Source organism: Mustela nivalis, assembly GCF_964662115.1.
Source record: "Mustela nivalis genome assembly, chromosome: 11".
Classification (NCBI taxonomy): domain Eukaryota; kingdom Metazoa; phylum Chordata; class Mammalia; order Carnivora; family Mustelidae; genus Mustela; species Mustela nivalis.
In genome coordinates this window covers 83,593,263-83,614,924 of record NC_139030.1, presented here as the reverse complement: position 1 = coordinate 83,614,924, position 21,662 = coordinate 83,593,263, and the positions used below count along the sequence as shown (strand labels likewise).

The 21,662-nt window shown below is 40.1% G+C and overlaps 1 protein-coding gene across 2 annotated transcripts in view; it reads right to left on the bottom strand.

Moving 5' to 3' along the window:
- Positions 1-5,270: 5,270 nt before the first annotated feature.
- Positions 5,271-21,662, bottom strand: part of EPHA4 (EPH receptor A4) — a 143,529-nt gene continuing 127,137 nt past the window's right edge. Inside the window, exons 14-18 of one of the 2 annotated variants that reach the window (XM_082689446.1) lie at positions 20,108-20,257; positions 16,453-16,646; positions 13,018-13,173; positions 11,726-12,674; positions 5,271-7,758 (exon numbers count right to left, since the gene is read on the bottom strand). In XM_082689446.1, the coding sequence (XP_082545572.1) occupies positions 12,560-12,674; positions 13,018-13,173; positions 16,453-16,646; positions 20,108-20,257 (615 nt within the window). In that variant the 3' untranslated portion in view covers positions 5,271-7,758; positions 11,726-12,559. Of the gene's footprint in view, positions 7,759-11,725; positions 12,675-12,988; positions 13,174-16,452; positions 16,647-20,107; positions 20,258-21,662 lie in introns of those variants that run through there. The other variant, XM_082689447.1, reaches the window with a different exon arrangement.

Here is a 21,662-nt window from a genome sequence, read left to right as displayed (position 1 = left end):
ATGCCAGTCTGATTACAAACAACATGGGTCTCATTAGAATCCGTCAATCTGATTGCTAGGTAGTGATACACTGCAGATTACTAGGCCATAATTGCCTCTTACATATTATGTGTATAATATATAGTTTCTCTGGTGTATGTTTAAGCCACGTTCTCTCATGGCTATCTTTTCCAGCTCTACACAAAGCAATGTCTATGTTCTACTAAGTTGATTTTAACTGGGTCCTTAGGTTCTAATTCTATTTTCTTCTAAGTATTCATCAAGTTTTCTACAACAGTGCTGTAAACAAAGAATTATGTTCAGGGCAATTGCCAGAAACAAGATATGTCGGGGGTCTATTACCCATTCAGCTGGGAACAGTCAAAGGCTCAAGGCACTTCCTCCAAAGGAAAGGGTAAGATGACAGAGGCCGAAGCCCACAGTATAGCTACAAGTCTTAATTAGGTTGTTGATTTAAGAGTGCCGTGCATTTTTGCATTGTCAAATTCTATTGGATTCTTTACAAGGACTAGAAGAATTCAGACATCTTAGCCCTGATCATAACTTTGGCTCACATGGCTCAGTTCATGAATTAAAACCTGCTCTGAAATCAGGACTTGATTTTCATACTTCTGAGTAGCATAATCTCTCCTATCCATGCTTCCCACCTCACATGCTTCATTCCTAAAAAGTACTGCAGCCACTAGGCCATGCTGGAGGAAAGGCAAATCTCCATGCAGCCGCAAAGCTGATTAAGTACTTGGAATATGCTCAGGGTTTTGAAAGTAGAATGCCTTGTGGGTGGCAGATCAGGATACTTAAACATTGTACAACAGTTGTGTGCCTATCTCCTTCAGTTTCCTCATATGAAACCCCAAAGGTAGACTGAGAGCTTTCGTTCCATGGAGATGTGAACAGGATTTCATTTTCAAATGCCTTTGGAAAATGGTAGGCTACATTGGCAAAACTGGTTTCTTTACTGTAGGACTTCCAAAAGCTTTTAATATACCAGTGACCTGGATGAATCTCCGGAAGGGGGTCACAGAATGCATGGTTTTCTCATCTTATTTGGCTATAGAACCCTCCTTGCCTCAACCTACTATCTGCTGAATAATACTTATAAACATCAGATCAATCTAATGTTTTATCAAAATACGTATTTTCTCTTGTGTTGCATTTGCACAATTACCACTCATTCACATGGCCTACCTGGCTCCTCTAGACATCCGTGTTTGCAGCTCCTGCTTTCTGATTTGGACCCACTTTGTATGGGTGGGTCATTCCCACCCAAATGAACGGATTACCCTGAATTCTTGCAAGACCCTGACAAAGTAGGGGATTCTTACTTTCACTTGAAAGGTGAGTAAACTTTGTTTCAGGGAGGTTAAGCGATTTGTCCAAGGTCACATAGATCGTGAGTAGCCAAGGCAGGGTTCACTTTATCTTTTTTTTTTTTTCTTCTTCTTTAAAGATTTTATTTATTTATTTGACAGAGAGAGAGAACACAAGTAGGCAGAGAGGCAGGCAGAGGGAGAGGGGGAAGCAGGCTCCCTGAGCCCGATGCGGGGCTTGATCCCAAGACCCTGAGAACATAACCTGAGCCGAAGGCAAAGGCCCCAACCCACTGAGCCACCCAGATACCCCCAGGGTTCACTTTAAATCTGTGTACTTTTTTATTACGTGAACCTCAGACTCCACTTCAATGAATTTTTCTTTTGTCCTTGGACCCATCCTTTGTTTCTATTTGGTTAATGACTAGCCTCTCTGTCACAGACTGTCATCAAAGTGAAGAATGGCACTCAAGAAGTTCCATCCGTGACTTTTATGCTTAGAATACCAATGTGATGATTAAAGAAAATCACTACTTCCTCCCCCACTCTACATCAGATGGTAGTATTTTAGTGAAAATAGATTACACTCTGCTTTTAAGTGAAGAGTTGACTTTGGAAATTAATTCTTGCAAAATGCAGTGGATAAGGTAACACCGTATTTAAGTTACAGTTTCTCTCACTAGAGCTTACAAAAAACAATCAGCATGACTCACTGATCAAAAAAGAGCCACCTGGCAGCAGAAGAGGCAGGCAGTGTTTAAGAAAGAATGTCCTGGCATATATACCTTCTACCGATGGCGTGTAGCTTCGATATCAAACTGGAACATACCCACCTGGCAAGATGTTTCATCAGATTGAGTTTATCATACACACGGTATGGCAGGGTGCTGTAGAAGTTATAAGCAAATTGTCGGAGTCCAACAATTTGTGTTTAAGTTCCAACCCTTTTCAGCAAGGTGGCCTTGAACCAATTGTCTAAGCAATCTGTACTTTCATGTTTTCATCCATAAAATGAACATACGAGGACTTATGTCACAGGCACAGACTGTTGCATTTAAATAAACAGAGCTTAATACATGTCTGGCATGTAGTTAAGTGTTCAAAAATGCTAAAGGGAACGAAAAACCCTGTAAGCTTGAGCTTTGGCTCCAGTTCTTAAGATGCTTCAGACAGAACAAGACCTTAATTAAGGTCTTGCCCATCTGATAGATATCCAGGGGCTAAAGTGGTTTGGTTTTGCACGTTCTAGTTGTATCTTTACTCAAAGGAAAAACACTACTTTAAATCTCTTGCCCGGGATTATGGTTTATTCTATGCTCCCCACTCCCCACCGGGCCCTCATCCTGGGAATACTGAGTCACTAAGGCCATTTAAACCGGAATAGGCAGCATTTTTGAATATAAACAGAAGCTTGTGGCTAACAGAAGGCACAGAGGTCTGTGATTCAGGAAGGAAATGTTATCTCTGAAGCATCTGGGTAGACAAGGATGAGGATGCAAATATTATAGCAAGTCTGAACACTGCTCATGCTTCTCTGCATCTTTGGGAAACTAGCTTTCAACATAATTGTAGGAGCAGATCAAACGAAACTTAGAGATGCATTTGACTTCCACAGGGAGCTTTCCCTGACCTCCCCTTGGTGTGTGGTGCTTCTTTGTACTTGTGGTAGATACTGGCTAGCTGCTCAACAGATTTGTCTTTCCGTGCTTACAGGACTTTATTTCCCACCTCCAAACAGCAGCTTAGGCCCATATGATAAGTTCTGACCAATAAAATAGGGGAGGGAGAATAAAGCCTTCAGCTTTAGAATCATTCACTCTCTTAGGTGGTGGCCGTAGATGTCACCTGTAGAAGATGAGAGCCTCATAGGAGGGAAGGAGCTTGGATCCAGTTCACTGCTTGCAAAGTTGCCAGAAAGATCCTCTGGATCTTCATCAGGTTATGATGTTTGCTAGAAACAACACTTAAGTGTGTTAAATGCTGAAAATATGGGGCCTTGTATTACAGAAGTTAGAAGTCATTGCCCTAAATAATAGAAGAACCTCATTATTGCACTACCCTGAAATCAATCTCAAAATTATTAAGATTACATGTGGCAATTTTGATATCCACTCTGCTAACTCATTCTAGAAAATGTAGGAGAAACTGCTTTACTGGTCAATGTGATGGTTCATTTCAAATGACCCTGACTGGTCATGGAGGGCTCAGATTATAAGAATCTCTGGGTGTGTCTGTGAAGGTGTTTCTGGATGAAAGCAGCATTTAAATGAGTAAACTCAGTAGAATGCCCTCCCCAGTGTGGGTGGCTGTCATCCATTATATCGAGGGCCTGAATAGAATGATGGGGGAGAAAGGTGGAATTCCCCTCTTCTGCTTCCTGCTCAGAAGGAACTATCTGAGATAGAACATGTCATCTTCTACTGCCCACGAACAAGGACTTATGCCGTTGGCTCCGCGGGTGCTTGGGCCACTGGACTTGAACTGAGCGACACCACTGACTTCCCTGAGTCCCGGGCTTGCAGATCATGGGACTTCTCAGCTTTCATAAGTGCAGGAGACGATTCCTTATAAAAAGTCTGTATCTGTATTTCTATAGCTCCATCTTCCATAAATACAGCTTTAATACAGTTGACTTTCTATCTTGCTGAACAAGTGGGATAGAAAATGCCAAGCCTAGTCTGCCACAAATCATAAATACATTATCAACTACTCTACCTATTAGTATAGCTGATTCTAGAGAGGTATTTAACTAGGAAATAAACACAAAATAACCAGACATAACCCAGATTCTTTTTATTTCAAGGTCTATGTTTTAAAATATCTCTAGGAACACTAAACAGCATGCTCTCATTCTCTGAAGCCAGCTGCTCTTAAGGGCTTTAGTTAAGACACTGTAATAAGTCTTGAGACTGATTTTCAATTAACAAGGGCTTAGTCAATTGACAGTTTGTTTAATGAAATGGTATAATGATGGGAGCATTCATCCTTAAAACTATGGCTCTTATCATTTTTGTATCCCACATTCATTTATGATTTGATGAAATTTAGGAACTTTCTCCCCATCAAAACACACATATACATATCATTTACACCACGTTTTAGGGATACTCTTTGGACTCCTTGGAGCCCCAATGCACTCTCAAGGATCCAACAATCCAGAATTAAAAGTCTGTGGCAAGGATGGGTAGCTAGTCACTACCAAAGGTGTTAAGAGAAGGTATAGTACTGTGGATGTTGGAGAAGACAGGTTATATTGCTAAAAATGCTGAGAATACTGTAGTCCTCTTATCCATAGGAGATATATTCTAGGACCCCCAGTGGACACCCAAAACCACAGATAATACCAAATTCCATATATACTATGGCTTTTTTCCCTAATGTATCTACCAATAAGAAAGTTTAATTTATAAATTAGGCACAGTAAGATGTTAACTGTTAATAGTAAAATAGAATGATATAATAATATGCTATAATAAAAGTTGTATGAATATGGTGTCTCACCATCTGCTGGAGATTCTCTCTCTCCCTTTCCCTCTGCCCCTCCCCCACTGCTAACACATGCTCTCTCTCAAATAAATAAATAAATAAATCTTTAAAAAATACCTGTCGTATTATAATTGCCATTGTACAACCAAGGAAATGGGCACAAGGAAGTTAAGAAACTTGCCCTAAATTGCATTATCAGTAGTACGTGGGGGAGCCTAAATTCCAACCAAAGATCACTGTCTTAATTACACTCAGATACATACAGAATCTCATAAAACCTAAGTCTGATTTGCTAATGTGCTGTTCTCAAGGCCAAGGGCTATTTAAAAGTCAATGTTTTTTAATCCTCTAACTAAGCACACTCAATTAAAACTCAAGATTTTATGTTCTAACCAAATGACAATCAAAAATTAATTGATTTAGAAACAGTAGGCATATGGAAAAATTATGGAAAAGAGACAACCGGATTCCAGGTCTGTATACGGCAACTACTTTATTATTTTCAAATGCAAACTCTTTGCATTTAGTTTGCTATTTTACAATTTTACAAACTAGGTATAAAAGACCATAAATAAATGACATAAGTTATGTGTACCTAAAGTTCATGAAGGGAAGAAAAATACCTTGACAAAATAAAACAAAATAGAAAAATCTATGTCTAACTCAAGAGATCGCTCAAATTTCAGAACATGTAGGAGCCAAGCAATGTTCTGTTAATTTCCTTTTCGGTATGAACTAAATTATATGCCTTATACATTCTAATTTTAACCACAGTCCTTGCATATTCCAACATACCTGGAGTGATACAAAAAATAAATGCACTCTTCAGTGTGTATCAATGGTTGATGTTATTTGGAGAATGTTAAATAAGTGAAAATATTGCTTCTAGAACTTTCCTTTACTGGTCAGATTTTGAGTGTCTTCAGACAAATATTGAGGCTATAAGCGTGTATGGATTAATACACATATCCTTCACAGATTGAATACAAGAGTTCTCAAAACACACATACCAGCAATGTAGTGAGCACAACCTGTCTTGAAAATAACTTTTTCAACACACCAGAACATTTCATCCATGACTGTTAAAAATAATTTGGGGCCAGTGGACACATGGTGAAGCTATGTGATTTGGTGCAGGGGAACAGCTTAATGCTGCCTAACGGAAGATCTGAGCAAGACTGAGCATCTGAACTCAGTAGGCCAGCACTTGCTTATGGGGCTAGATACAGTCCCTGAAGTTGGCCTCCTGCCCTGATCTCTGGGGAAAGATGACCAGCTCAGAGATTCAACCTCATTTCTTTATACATATTTTTCAGGCATCAATGCATAGGCACATCCCTTTAAAAATATATTAAAGTCCCCAAAAAGGGGTGAATTAACTTTTGTCACTCTGGCATAGCTATGAGAACACAATGCCACACACCCTGTCAGAATGTAATAAATACTTATTGATGATTTTCTCTACTTACTCAACATGGGGTTCAGAATCTTTTTTTTTTCCCATTTTTTTTCCCTGATTTGATGGTATAGCTTATGAAAATGGCCACAGTTTCTGCAAGCATAGCTTAGAATAGGCAAGGCAGCCACTCAGATTATGAAAAACGGCAGTATGTTGGCTGAAATTTGGCATACATGTCTTATCGGAACTGAATCTTCACACACCGACCTCAGATCCTAGAAGGCTAAGGACCGTCGGAGTTAGCTGCATATTGGTAACTGTAGAACTCTTCCTGTATACGGGGAACCGAAAATCACTTGAGGACATTTAATCCCAACGATGCTAACCTCAAGAGTCACTGGCATGTATTTTTCTGTGACATTGAGAGACCAAGTATTAATCCAGAACACATCATCTCAAAGCTGACACACGCGTCTACGTTCACCTCCGGAAGTATATGAATTGCATATATTTTGTTCGCATTCAACAAGTCCATTTATGCAGGGAAACAAAGGCTATCTCTATTCCATTTGGGGTTACCAGGCAAATTCCACCCCCTTCTCTCTCCCTCAAGAAACCGGCAATTCCGATGAGAAGCTCAATTGGAATTAGTAATTCTGATGATGGGCTGTCACCTGAATGGATGGACACTCTCAAGTTACCCCATCGCCAAGGTGAAAATGCCTCCACCCTAAGCTGCAGGCTTACTTACTAAGCTTCGTGTGGCAGCTACGGAATACACTTCTAAATACAGGACACTGAACATTTCCGGGCTATCTTTCTAGGAGGACCCGTGCGGGTCCACCAACTCATGTGGCTCTTCATCTCTGAACTGGCGAGAAACCAAAACTCTCCGGGTGTCGCCTTCCACAACATTCACAGGCAGTGCTAAGCATGAGGTCCTACACTCACACGCACATACACCCGCGGACACGCACTCTCACACCTATGTACACACATCAAAAGAGATAAGTCAGCTCGTAGTTAGTCTAGGAAAAAAATATATTTATATCACGGCAATGGCACACCCTGGGTAAAATGTTACTTCAGCAATGCATATCATAGGCAGCTCATGGGAACTGGCTTTGCTTTGTGTGGAGGCACCGAACCTGGTGTCCATGGTACGACCTGTAGCCTTGCGTCGCTCGCTGCCGCGCCAAGGCAGCGGTGACGTACAGGAGCGAGATATGGAAATACATATAAATAAAACCACGAGGAGTTTAGGAACAAGGGCTCTGCAGAGCTGGTGCTGCGAGACAGTACATTCCTCAATGCAATGGGAGGACCCGTGCTGAACCTTGCCCGGCTGCGGTTTCTTTCACTGGGAAAGGAGATTCCAACGTCATCCATGCATTCTTCTCGGGTATGGGTGTTGTTTCATCAGTGTCTTTGCTCCAGGACTGGCATGAGCAGAAGCAGAAGAAACGTGTTTCGAAGGGACTGAGGAGGGTGTGTTCTGTTTTCTTCTGTGGGCTTTGTAATCAACAGGAAGGGCTGTGAGGCCAAGATAGCAGAGTCTACTCCCTGTAGAGAAAAGAACAGGAGTTGAGACAAAACAGCAGCCAAGATTGTCAGCCAGTTGTCAGCCAATATTGCAAGAAAGAAAGAGAAGCACGTATAGTCGGTACGGCTCAGTAAGAAGTAATTCAGGAGGGAGAGCGTGGAGATCTAGCTTCTGTCCTCGGAAAAATGACAACTGGAGTAGCAACAAGAAAAAATGGCTGTTAATAGCTTAATTGTAACAACTTGAGGAAGGTACCGTCTTACCCCTATCGAATGGACAAGGCTGTCAAACATAGAAAAGCTCAGCTACCTGCTCAGGGTCACGTCCTACAAAGTGAAGGAGTCAAGCTGGGATTGGAACCCACACAGTCTGAGCCTATAGCCAAGTCTTAGCTACTGTGTGAACAGCCACTCTGGGAATGAAAAATTCTGACTTGGAAGAATCATGCAAGAGGAGAAGAGAAGAGTTGTGCAAGTTGGTAAAGGGATGTGAAAGGCGAATTGTACTACCGGAAAAGCCTGAGCTACGAGCACCCAGCCTTTCCAGAAAGGGAAATTGGGTATCTTGGGAACAAATCTGGAAATACCACAATCTGCCAATATTCAACACTATGATTGAAAAAATGCAAACCAAGAGATAAAAAAGCACTGAATGCTTTTCTTAAAAAGTAACTTCTAATGAAGTAGAGCATCTAGCAAAGGATTTACACGCGCTGCATGTTAACAGGCACAGAAAGGGAGCGTCAGGGAGATGTCTGGTGTGGCAGCAGGAAAGGTTTAGGGGGCTCGAGCCCACCAAGAACCAACCAGTCTCAACCATCCCATCAGTCTAGAACAGAACAAGATCAGCATGACACAACGGAGTCTCTGTGGCTCCTGTCCTCTCACTAATCAAAATGAACAATAATAAGGAATTTTCTCTTCTTTCCTTTGTGACAACTAACCACCAAGATTTCTTCAGACACAGTATCTCCCACCACAATGGCCGTGTTTAGCAGTGGATGACTTCAGGTGGAGAACAAAGGATTAAGACCAGAATTTATCTCCACAGACAATTTTGCTTGTTTTATTAAACCAATTCTTTATTTGCTTGTTTTGTACATATGTGTGTTTATGTATGTGAGCTACACATCAAATTTAGTTCCTTTGAGGTAAATAACCATTATTTAGTCCTGTAGGATATACTTTAGAGATAAATAAAGTTTTCTTATAAAATATTCAGACAGAGATGACTTCTTAAGCAATTTAAAATTCTAAATGTAGGTAAGGTTTTTAACTATCAAGCCCTTCTGGAAGCCATTTGTCAACATCATTCATTTTGCCAATTATGAAGAAAACCAAAGAAAAGGACCCAGATCTACTTTTCCAGCTGTATCTTCTCTGGGGATAATCAAATGTGCAGGGTCTGCACTAGGCAGGCATGTATTTACATGCAGGATAAGGAGACATGAGTAGGACCTTTACAACAGATGGAGTACAACCAACACCGTATGGATATGCCCACTTTTTTAACGTGATTTTATTTTGTTACTAGAAATTCCATTCTTAGAGGAGAAAAAGGAGTCCCCAAACCATGTCTGTCCCCAGTGAGTTCACCAACACACTTCTTCAATAGTTCCCAATGGGATGTAGGCTATTTGGGGACTCAGTGTATATGTTGAAAGGGTTGGATGTTTGAAGTGAGAAGTGTGGGAATATGAAGGATTGTATCTAGTTAATTCCAGAATACTTTGCAGTGGAGAAAAAGAAACCTTTGCTCCTTTGAATTCTGGCAACTCCTTATTTGTGGGAACTGCTTGAACAAAGACCAAGGCATGTAGTCTATGTGGTATCATGAGGAAAGATCTATTAGGAAGACATCAAAGTGTCTTTACCATCCAGTTCTTTTCATTACAATGGCGTCTCGCTTGTCCATTTCTCCCTTTTCCATTATAAAATAACAATGTCATGAATTTCAAGGCTAAATGATAAAGGAATACTAGGTAGGTCTGCCACCTCTTGTAGAGATACATGTTTAAATCGAAGCCTCATAAATCCACACAAGGCAAGGCAGCTTCATCTGCATGGCTCCCACTACTGAACTCCATTTCACCCCACTCTGGCATGTCACAATACAACACTTGGGTTTGCGAGTGAAAGATGGATGAGTAAGACTTGGAAAACACTGGAGGAAGAGTATACCTTCCTTCTGTGAAGTTTAGTCCATTCTACCTAAGAGCATTTCATATACACTTGTAACAACGCCATGTGTTAGGAAAGGTGTTATTATTAAAGTATCATTATCTCTAATTTGCAGGTGGAGGGACTGAGTTATAAAGAAACATGGAGTGAATTTCCCAGTGTCAACATCTCATTTGGCTTTAGAATCCATAGCTGTCTAGATGCCAGAGCCTGGCTCCATGCCCTGGGAAACAATGGAACATTCCTATTGTCCTCCCCTTTCTTTTGGAAATGTGTAACTTCACGGAAGCAGTAGAGTTTCACTTCAACTGTTACTGGATATTATTTTAGGCACTTAGAAAGCCCTTTTTGGCCTTTCCATTGGCCTGGATTCTAACTCATACAATGTGTTCAAATTAATATCCAGGAGGCAACCTTTGAATGCAGTAAGATTTTAAGCCTCGCCCGATTATTCTGCACGTACCCAAAATGTGTGCTGAGAAATAACACCAGGACCTCAGCACAGTGTCCAGCATTAACTTGTTAGGATATCTTACAACTGACACACTCTATCTTTTGAAATGTTCTGCTTTGAGTATGTTCAGTGTGTAGAAAAATACCTCATCCTATGTTGTTGCCTTGAAGGAAGCAAGGCTTCTAATTATTCAATGTATGCAAGGAAACACTCTTTTGACTTCCAAAATAATGTCATCATGCTACCTTATTCGAACTGGTCCGTGGAGACTGAAAATAAAATACATCACAGCTTTCCTGAAGGAAAAAATTACATAGTTTTTTTGGTTTTACAGCAAACAAAAACCCCACCAATATATCTGTCACCTTTGAACATGAATATCCAGAACTCTTAGGGTTCGGCAAAAGTGGTGATAAAACAAAAATGGTTGGAGTAGTTTAAAAAAAAAAATGAATTTCATATTCCTTCTGAACAGAAAAGCTTTTACAACCAATGCTGCAAAAAGGTTTTTACTAAACTGTCATGATTTGACAGCATCAAATTGAACATGCCTTGCTCTATAAGAAATAGCTTTCAGCATAACCAAGGGGGGAAGGTCATTAAAATCAGCCAAGCTCGTGTTTAAAAGTGGTGAAAATGGAAGAGTTTAAAAAGTTAAAATTTGTCCAGTCAAAAAAGTTAGGTGTTTTTTTCCTAGGAATAAACAAAGCCATTTAATTCACGTTTCAAGAAGAAAATTCTGGGATTAACCAGAAGCATCTAAGGCTAATGGTCTTGACGGACCAGCAGCGTGTGTTCCAGGAGGTCTCATTCTGATAACGAGGACATCAAGGTGAATTCTAAGTCTCACTACTGACTTCTAGGTAAATCTTCCCTGGCTGACCCTGTTTGGTGCAGGGGTTACTGAAGCAGGACAGAGAGTGAGAATAATGGACAGATCTTCCAGTACTTCTCAAGCAGCCAAGTCTCCGAAGAGTGAGGCATGATCCAAGGTTACAGGTGATTACCTGGTACCCAAAAGATACCACGTATTTGTGGCATGAATAAATGGCACCAAAGGGCAAGAGAAACCTTGTGTGAGAGAAAGCAAAGCAAGCGAGGCTCTAGGTGCCATGTTTCCAAACCTGACATAGTACAGTTCCTAACTCACGTCTTCCCAGAACAGCAGGGAAGCCGTATCGGTTTCCACACTGGTCTCTTCTCCCATTGTCAAGAGAGGACTGAAATCTTGGGAGAACCCCAAACTAAATGACAGACATGAAAGAATATTTATTGCCCAGCGTTTCAAATTAGATCAAGTTAAGAAAAAAGTTTTCATTGGAGAAAGAGTGCTGAGGTTTTGTTTTGCCTTACCTTATAGGTTTGGGTTTGCTTCTTTAAAGGAGGGAAGTGTGAAAGTTCCCTATTCAAGATTGTCATGGTCCGCTATCCATAAGGTAGTTACAGTAAGTTTGTAGAGTCCCAAAATACGACTTTATATGGCACAGCCTCAGGCCCAAAGAAACAAACCTTGTCTGTCCAGTGATGGGGAGGTGCTTGGGTTTTATTATTATTTTTTATTATTATTATTTGAAATCCACTTTCTTTTTCTTTCCAGCCCCTTATGTCATCATAAGCCAACGGGGGCCCAAGCACTGAAGGAGCAACACTCATGAGCCACATGGTTTTCACCTAGGTTGTTTCCTATGGTATGAACCAAGCCTTAAAAGCTACAACTGTGTCCTTCCAGAATGTTCCTGGGCATGGTATCCATTCCGGTGAAAGCAGGATGACGGTCATTTATGCCACAAACAAAACACTGCAGTTGTAATTCCCGTTGGAGAGAGAATCAAGGACGTCTCGGAGAAGCTGAGTGTCTAGCAGCAACTGCGGCATCAAACTCGGAGGTGGTGTTTCTATTTATATACGTACATGTATTTTACAAACTGGTGATGGACGGAGTACTTCTGAGAAACAATTTGTTCCAGGTCTAATTTCAAACGACGGCTGTCATTTCTGCGAAGCCCCACAGTTTCGGCGATCTGTACACCAAGCAACACTGCGGGTATTGATTTTTTTTGTTTTTTTGTTTTTTTTTTCCCTTAATTTCCGAGGGCGAAGACGAAGTAAAAAAAGTGCAGTTCTTCAATTAAAGTGCATGGATGAGGTAAACTAATTTCAAGAATTTCGAGTTTATTCAGTACTGGCTCAGACAGGAACCATTCTGCCATGGATCTGCTGCATTTGGGTTCTCATCGCCTGGACACTGCTCAAAATCTTATTCTGGTGTGTGACGGCTGTGATGCCAATTCTTGCCAGGTCCCTGGAGGTGGGGGAGAAAAACAAAAAGAGGGCCAGAAAAGTTACACGAGGGGTGAATCTCGTTTCCGGGCTTCATGCAGACACACATTTGAAATCAGCCACAATTCATACAGCGCAACAAGGCAAGTGTATTCAAATGTTTAATTAAGCAACTGAACGCAACAATGTAGGTGCTTTTAGAGGCTCTGTAAAATTATACTCAATCAAAATGAAAGGCATTCCAGTTTTCTTTCTTTCTTTTTTTTTTTTTTAATGAGGAGGATGATAATGCAGCTCAAAGCAAAAAAAGAAAAATACTATTAAATCTAGATTTACCCTTTGGTGTTACATCGCTGAGTACTTACTCCTGGTTCATGTGCACTACAGCCTCTAGTGTGGTATAACCAGCAGCCGTGAAGTTATCCTTATACCGGTCCATTTTAATGGCCTGGAGCCAATCGCCCACTGACACCACGGCAGAGAATTCAGGGGAGCTTGGATCCAACAAGGCAGTGTTAGGTCTGGTAAGGGAATGAGGGAGCGGAGACAGACAAGGATGCTCAGTGAGACGGCAAGATTCAGAAGTCAGACTGCCTAAGATAGGCTTTTTAGAGGGTCTACCTATCGTTCAATGGCATCAGGAGGTTTTTTGTTTTTGTTTTTGGGGTTTTTTTGGCCCTAATTTCACGAAGTTGCTAAAAGTGTGTATCCATCACCTTATCTGTTCTTAATTGCACTTCCTGCATTTGTTTTATGTGGCCTTCTTTGTACATTAATGATTATACAGGTCTTTCAATATTCTTGCCTGGGATAAAGACTGCGGGAGACCTTGTGGCTGAAACTGGATCAGTCTTTGCCGGAAGAGTGCAGTCCCTGCCGGCACAGAGCATTACATACTTCAAGACAGCATCTATGGAAACCCTAGCGAAGTATGAGTAAGGAAAACTTGAGAGCTTGCAACTTGCCAGACTTGACAAAGCGGACAAAACAGCAAGAGTTCAAGTCCAGCATGCTCCCAGCCAGGTTTGCAGGCAGGCTCAGTGCATTCAAACAAACTTGGGACAGCAGGGAGTTAATGCCCTCTTTAATCAGCCCATGCCTGACCAGCACGTGTGCCAAGACGGGAAGGAAGAATGGCCACTTTGATCACTGCTTGGATTGTGGAATGTGCTTCTCGTATTCCCTCTTAGATAATCATTTCAATGAATTCTAAGCACTTTTTATTAAGTTATTTATTAGTTTATGCATTTCTTAGGCCAGGTCTTTTATGTTAGGCCATTGTCAAGAGTGACAACAACTGAAGGCAGGAATTTTGCCATTGTCATGATATTGATACCTGACAAAACATCTATTTATGGAAGCATTTATTAAGAGAATTATAGTCATCTTCAACATCAAACTAGTTAATAATCACTGGATAGACCTTCACAAGGTATTTTATACTAACAGCAACACAGGTACTTGTTTAAATTTTCTTCAACTCCCATTTCCCTAGACATTACAGAATGTGGTGGATCTTAACATTTTGACCTAATTTTCATCCCGAGACTGTGTTGCTTGAATAGAAACACTAAATCAGAATATCATCGTTACTGAATTTTAACCAAAAAAAATTATTTTCCTATGGAAAGAAAATTAAGTCAATATAATGCCTTGATTTTCTACACAGCACAATTAATCCTTTGTCTGTTTTATAATTTTTACCTGTTACTTTAATTTGCATTACTTCTTTCTTATATAACGGTTTTACCAAAGACATGTTTTATCAGTTTTGTGTCTTTGTGAGCTTTTATGTACATTATTCTAATAAATTTTCTGAGTAAAATTTCTATAAATTTTTATGGCACAAATAATCAGGATTTAATTCTTCCCCCCAATAACAAACGACTGCACAGAGGATTTTAACATTACTGTTAATGCTTACAAGTAATACTTATCTTTAGACAAAGACCAATAGTTTGCATTTCTAACTTTACACCAAGAGCATTAATAGGGCCACATGAAGGCTCTAGGTACCTGACAAGGTCAAAATGACCTAGGGATGAAAAATATCCTTATTCAATCTCAATTAACTCTAAGCGTCACTCTCAAGCTTGTTCTGGAAGTCTCTGTGCTCTTTGTGGAACACCATGACATTTGCCCAATTTTGTGCTGAATCACAAGCAATGTTATACTACATCTCATTATTAGCAAGCAGTAATAAGCATCCAAGGTACTGAAGTACTGTCAGTGAGAAAAATTTAGAATTGAGAAGAGTATGTCCAATGACTCAATTTGTTCTCAATTTGTTCTGCATAAATGGTACAAAGCACACATTATGCAATATTGGTAATTGAAGAGTTTCTGCCAGCAGGAGAAACAAACACCAAGTACCAATGAACCCGCCTTAAGACACTCAGACAATATGCATGGGATCTGGGATCTGGAGCCGGAGATCCAAATGCTGAAGGAAGTTCACCTTGGAATAGAAGAGGCCACCTACACCTCTTGGGGAGTTGAAGAACAAGAAATAGCCCAGAAATGTCAGGAGATTTTTTTTTTTTTTTTTAAGTCACTTGACTATCAAGTGGCAGAAATAAGATGTGAATTCAGCCCCGTGTTACTTCAGAAGAGCTTGATCATGAAAACTGTTGGGATTGTGGCCAGTGCTAAGGGATCTGAAAGCTTAAAAGGATAGAGGGTCCTCTTCTGTCTGTTCCAGATTCTTTTCTTCATGCATTGTAATAATCAGTATATACCACAACCATTTGGCTAAGTCTCCAGAAGACTGAAGGAGACACTCATAGCACTGACCAAGACTGGTCTATCTTCCGGTCCATGATCTTGGATATCATGGGGAAAACGTTCTCCAATATTTTTTTTAACTCAGGGTCATGAAGAACCTTGGGGAAGTACAGATTTGGAGGTGAGTCAATGCCTCACTTCTTGTAGGCCTGAAGCAGCTGCCCAGTTGTCTTATGCTAATATTCTTATTTAATAGCAATGGTGGTCTATACCCTTCCGGATGGGACAGGTAGCTAGGGATCCTGAAGCTTTCACTAGTGAGGCCCAGTCCCCAGGTAGAAAAGTTCCTGTTGAATTATGGACTTGCAGTATCCTTACCTCCTCTCTGGACTGGTAATGCTTCTTCCTTTTGCACTTTCCAATGAAATAACTACCTCCTTCACAGGGGGTTCAAGTCTATTCATTTTTTAAAACCCCTCTCAAACATTCATCCGCATGCTTTGTAACCTGATCAGTTTCTACTTTGGTCCTGTTTCCTTCTACTCATAAAAGACTCAAAAAAGAAACTTTCAGAACTGAAACCAAATGATTTCTTGCTTTAAAGCCTTTAAGCACCTATAACACTTTACAAGTCAACTTAAAAATACAGTGCAGGAAAAGCTGTCCTTGGCTCATTTTTTACTAACCCAGTGTTCCTTTCCCTTTCCCAAATATAGCATCTCGTGACCTGCATGTCTTCCCAAAGTCCATTATCATGTGTCTCCCTAAATGTTCAGGTCTAGCATCATCAAAGAAGCACCTTTATTATTTCTTCACTCCTGGTTCGTTTTTGTTGATATTATTATTTTTTTAATTTGTTTTTCTTATGACTATTTGAGGCCTGACAGGTGTTAGGCTCTTCAACATGGTGAACAAAATTATCATATATATTCCATTAACTGAGAAAGAAGCCACCCCAGTTGCAGAGAGCTGTGCAGTGGCCTCTGACAAATAGGCAGGAATTCCAGGGAGCCAGCACTCGCCTGCCACCTCTAATGTATCCTTTCATACATCACTATTAAGCAAGCATGGCCGACCTGGAGCTCTCGGTCCCCGTCCTCTTCAAGCTGTTGGGGTTGCGGATGAGTTTGTCCAACATGTTGACAATCTGCCCGAATTTCGGCCTGTCACTCCGCTCCTTCTGCCAGCAGTCTAGCATCAGCTGATGGAGTGCAATGGGGCAGTCCATGGGAGGGGGTAGCCGGTAGCCTTCCTCAATGGCTTTAATTACCTACCAAAGACAACAGAATGATATATAAGCTGCCAGGGAAGCTGTTGTTAGAGATCCACCCTCCTGACCAGCAAGTTCCCCACTCATCCAGCTGCCAGCAAGCTTGAGCATGAGAACGGCCCAATGTCTTCACAGAAGCCACTGCTGGAACTGAGTATTGCTGGCAACAGGGCAGGGAAGCCAGCTGTTACTACACGGTGTTCTCAGAGGGCAGGGAACTGTCAGTCTGAAATTCTAAAGGGAAGATGCATCACTGTTGCCAAGTGGTTAGAACATAATCAGATCAACAACCCGGTGGAGGCCTGGCCCTGGGAAATCACATGGCAATGACCCTCCCCCTTCTGCTATCCAGCAGCAGCTAAACCCTCTCAGCAAAAGGGACTCTAACCTAGTGTTAAAGACCTTCCTTAAGAAGCATTAATGGTTGCATCCAAGATGGAAGCCCCTTTTATCATTTTAAGCTTCTGTCCACTTGCTCAGACAGCTCATGGGACAAATACAGAAGCCCACCTTCCAGACCTCCCAATCCAGAAGACACGACCTCTCTCTAAAATAGCACTCTCCTCAAACGCTCTAGATGCCCAACTATTTTTACTTTTGGAAGACCACACTATGCCAATACGCCAATTTGGTATCTTATTCTTGATCTCGGCCGGCTGTCAAATGACACTGATAAAAGGTGCTAGTAAGGAGATCTAAAAAAAAAGTGTTAGCAAAGAAAATTAAAACAAACACACAAATTTCTTTGAGGACATTCCCATTTTGAAGAGAAGAAGCTCTAATGGTAGATGGTAATTGTCTTACTGCTCAGTTCTCCCTGCTTAATAAAACATAAGCAAACCCTTCAACAGTCTTTCTTCTCATTCTACTTTCTCTAATCTGTCTTTACAGGTATTACGGTACTTTTCTTATTGGCATCTTGCTAAGCCCCTCTTCTTTTAGGGTGTGAATCCCAGGAATGTAAAATCACATAACTCACGCCCAATGTAAGGGGGGGAATTATTTCTTGGCTACTTATCAGCAGTATTTATGGGCATCCTATGAAATTCTGGACATACTTTTGTTTGTTTGGAGATTTTTAAAGTTTTATTTGTTTTAAATCAGATTTTTTTTTTTTTTAACTACTTTGGTAGAAAAAAAATCTTTTTTTTTTCTGATTTTCTGAAATGTAACTTTCAGCGAAATACGAGAGCTGTAGCCATCTCAATTGGCTACATTGGCGTTCACCCTCCCGTAGGGTTTATTTACTGTCCAAAAATTGGTCTTTCAACAGAAAACAGTTAATTCAGTTGGGTCCAGTTTCTATGTATCAGTACGACTATTGTCTTTTTAGCTAGCACACAGTTCAACAATCATCCTGTGATTTATTAAGCCCTCTGATCCTTTTTTCTCCCATGTATCTTTGCCAACATCCTGTTGTATTAGTACTATTTACCACTCCTTCTAGTGTAGACTTCTATATGCTACCTTACGAAACATTATTCTATTTATTTCTAGCAATTACACTAAGTCAGTTTGATCTTCGGACTTTCTTTTATCTTTCCAGGTGCATGGTGTTGACTCTGGACTTGATGAAAACATTTCACATTGAATTGATGAGAATGAGAGCAATATTGGGCTAATGCCAGGGTAACACAATTTGTTATAAAACCCTCAGACTGCTTAATACTCTTTCATTAGCTCCTTCTCCACTGCCAGCTTGGAAGATGGCTTGTGGGTTAACAAAGCATATTTTCTCAGTTTGCTGCTGAATGTTTTGTTGCGGGGGGGGGGGGGGGGGGGACTGACGAGCAAAACAAACAAAAAAACTTGGTAAGTTTGCCATATTTTCAATAGCTATTTTGATTCTATTCACCATATGCCAAATGAATTCTGATGAAAGTCATTCCCCAGTTACATTTCCTATTGATCCCTGTTCTACACAGAACCCAACAGAGACAAATACGCGTGAATGACTAATCAATATTATTTGTGGGAGAGACTTGGCTTCAGATGTTCTTCATGGATAAAGCCAGACAACTGAAAGTTTAAGACAATAAAAACTGTTTTCATATAATACAGAAACTGTCAAAACTACAGGCCTGAAAATATTTAGGGCAGGAAAATGGACAGCATCTTTTAGATCCCCTACTCCTACAAGCATTTGGTCAGGACTCTCAACTGAAATGAAGTTTAAGTATCAAATCATTAAATGAGTAAACATATGCACTACTTGCTCCTGTAGGTAGTTTCTGTCCCTCTGAAAGTCTCTAATCTGAAACCAAATGTTGCTATAAGGTAGGACCTGGAAGGGGTCTGTGACACAATCACACTAAACAATAGATTACACACCACTCACCTCTCTAGTTTTGGCCCCCTCTTCCCCCACTCCAGACTGCGATTACCTATCAGTTATGCTAGCTACTGGCTTTCTTCCTATCTGCTATGAACCTTTCTTTGTAACTTACAGATAACACAATGTCAACACTATCATTCCTCTTAATCTGGTTAGAGAATTTTTTGCCCGACTAGACACGGAGTGCATTAGCTTCTCCATTGCTCTGAAAAGTCTTTTATCGATAAGGTAACAAGCATCTTACTTCCTGAGTGCACCTGGTTCTTCATTTAATTGTCAAGCCTTTGCAACTTCCTGTTGGTCCAGGATGAGGCAGATGGGCAGAGGGCATTCCATATGAGAAGCATTTTGTAAAAGATGAGTTTTCTCCCAAACTGTAATTTTTATCATTGGTGAACTGAATACCATGCCTTTGTAAACATCCTCTGCGAATATTTCACTTCACATATATAAATAACTAACAAGTGTTCTGGGAAGACCTCCTGGTTTAAGATTTTTGTTTTTGTATTTTTTCCCCCTTTCACACTGGAGATGTTTGTAATTAAATTCTATTACTCTGGAATCTTATTAGTGTCATTATTGAATGGTTTTCTGAAATTGCAGGCATTGTGGATACTCCCTTACGAAGTCATCCAGATGGTACATTTAAAGGGATGTGCATAATTTACAAAGGGTCATTTAGTGAAGCTTTATTTTAGAGTCCTCAAGGGGCAAGCTCTAATTACAACTATGCCAGTTTTAAAATATTCACTAGTTTTCTTCCAATAAACCTTTGGTGTCAATTTTTTCACATGTGAAATTTGTGTTTTTCGTATATCCTTGTATTTTCTTAAGATTCAAAGTTGAATTTTGTTTCAGTATGGATTTGAGCATTAATCAAGTAAAATACTGTTCCTTATCACTTATCCATCTACTGAATCTGTCTTCCATACTATCCCATTTAACCTACATAATTCTGGGCCTTGAAATCCATGACCATAAGGTTTAACTAGATTACTACATCCATTTTTGTTGAGAATCTTGCATTCCGTGTATCATTTTAAGCTCAGCCCTCACTCCATCACATGCTGATGCGATCCTTCCAGAATCTCAATGTGAAGACATATTTTAGAACATAAAGACTCACGTCTTGATTAGACATATCCCAATAGGGTCTCTCTCCATACGACATCACTTCCCACATAACGATTCCATAGCTCCATACATCACTCGCTGATGTGAATTTACGATAGGCAATTGCTTCTGGCGCGGTCCACCGGATAGGAATCTTGCCACCCTGTGAACATTCAAGCCGTAAGTTATTCCCTAAGTACATCACTGATGTGCCATTTCAGTCACTGAATGTTGTTACTGTTTGGAAGCAGGTCAACAGCATTCCTGAGATAGTTCTCCAAACAACAGTAAGAGACTTGTTTATTTTAACTAGTCTTCGAGGTTGAGACACTTTTCCTCATAGATTTTCTCTAGTCAATCTGTTTAATTATTTTTTAAAAGTCTACCTATTACCTGAGCTCTGCTTTCAGGCAATATTGTAGAAGAAAAGAATTTCAGGTTTTACACAATGCTTTTGTCATCATGGTGTATCAATGGATGTGTCACGGAGACTCTAGTTGACTTCTTGTTGGATTTTCTCACTCAGCAGCACAAAGGCAGTATTTAGTATCACTTCTGAAATCATGAACTGTGGAAGTTAAATATGACCACACTGTGATCCTACTTTTATATAGCATGAGAAACATGTTTAACATGTTTAGAAGATAATACATTACATAGGCTCTCAGCAAAAGCCAAATACCAGATGTCAGAGCTGTTACTGTCTTCAGTGGGGTGAGGACACCCGCAAAAATGGTTAAAGCAATTGAGTATTACTCAGGAAAAGTTTAAAATGCTGTTTTCTTGTTTTGTTTTGCCTCAAATGTCTACTGTTTGATTATACTTATGTGAAAGGTATTTTTAATTGAGTTTCAAATTTCTTAAGTTTCCACCTAAGAAAATTAATGCAACCTGAATTCAGACCCTTAAGCTGTTCAAGAGAACATCATTTCAAAGTCTGCTTTACTAAGGCTACTAAACAAGGCAATAAATTGTACTAGAAATTATACTTATTCTTACTGGCACTTACCCTGAAAATTCTTCTGGCGCTTACTCTGAAAACCTAGTGTGTTACATTTCTATTTGTTCTATGCAGAGGATGCTTGTGCTGCCTTCTACCTTCCTTAACTATTTGGCTAAGGTTTTATCTATGTAAATGCTCATTCTAGAAGCCTTCTTTCACTTTCCTCTCTCCAAATACTGGAAAAAGAATTAAAGACCTTTAGCATTCACAAAGATGCATTCTTTCCTAACTCAATGGACTCAGAATTCAAAAGTGGATATATGTGTAGTGTAGACCCAAAACTACAGCCAAAGAAAATGAAAACTACAAGGAAAAAAAAATAACCAACCAACCAACCACCCACAACCACTCACACAAACAAACAAACACACACAAAAACACAATGCTTAGGATTGCTAATGCAAAATGAGCACGGAAGGAAGAAAATGGCTGTTAACTGTCTGCTTCTCATTGATTTCAGCAGTGCCAGCCCTAATGGCCAATAACTTTTATGATTCTGTTTATTTCCTTACTATCTTATATTCAGCTTGTCCAGCTAAGATAGCAGAGCCATTAAACGGATCCT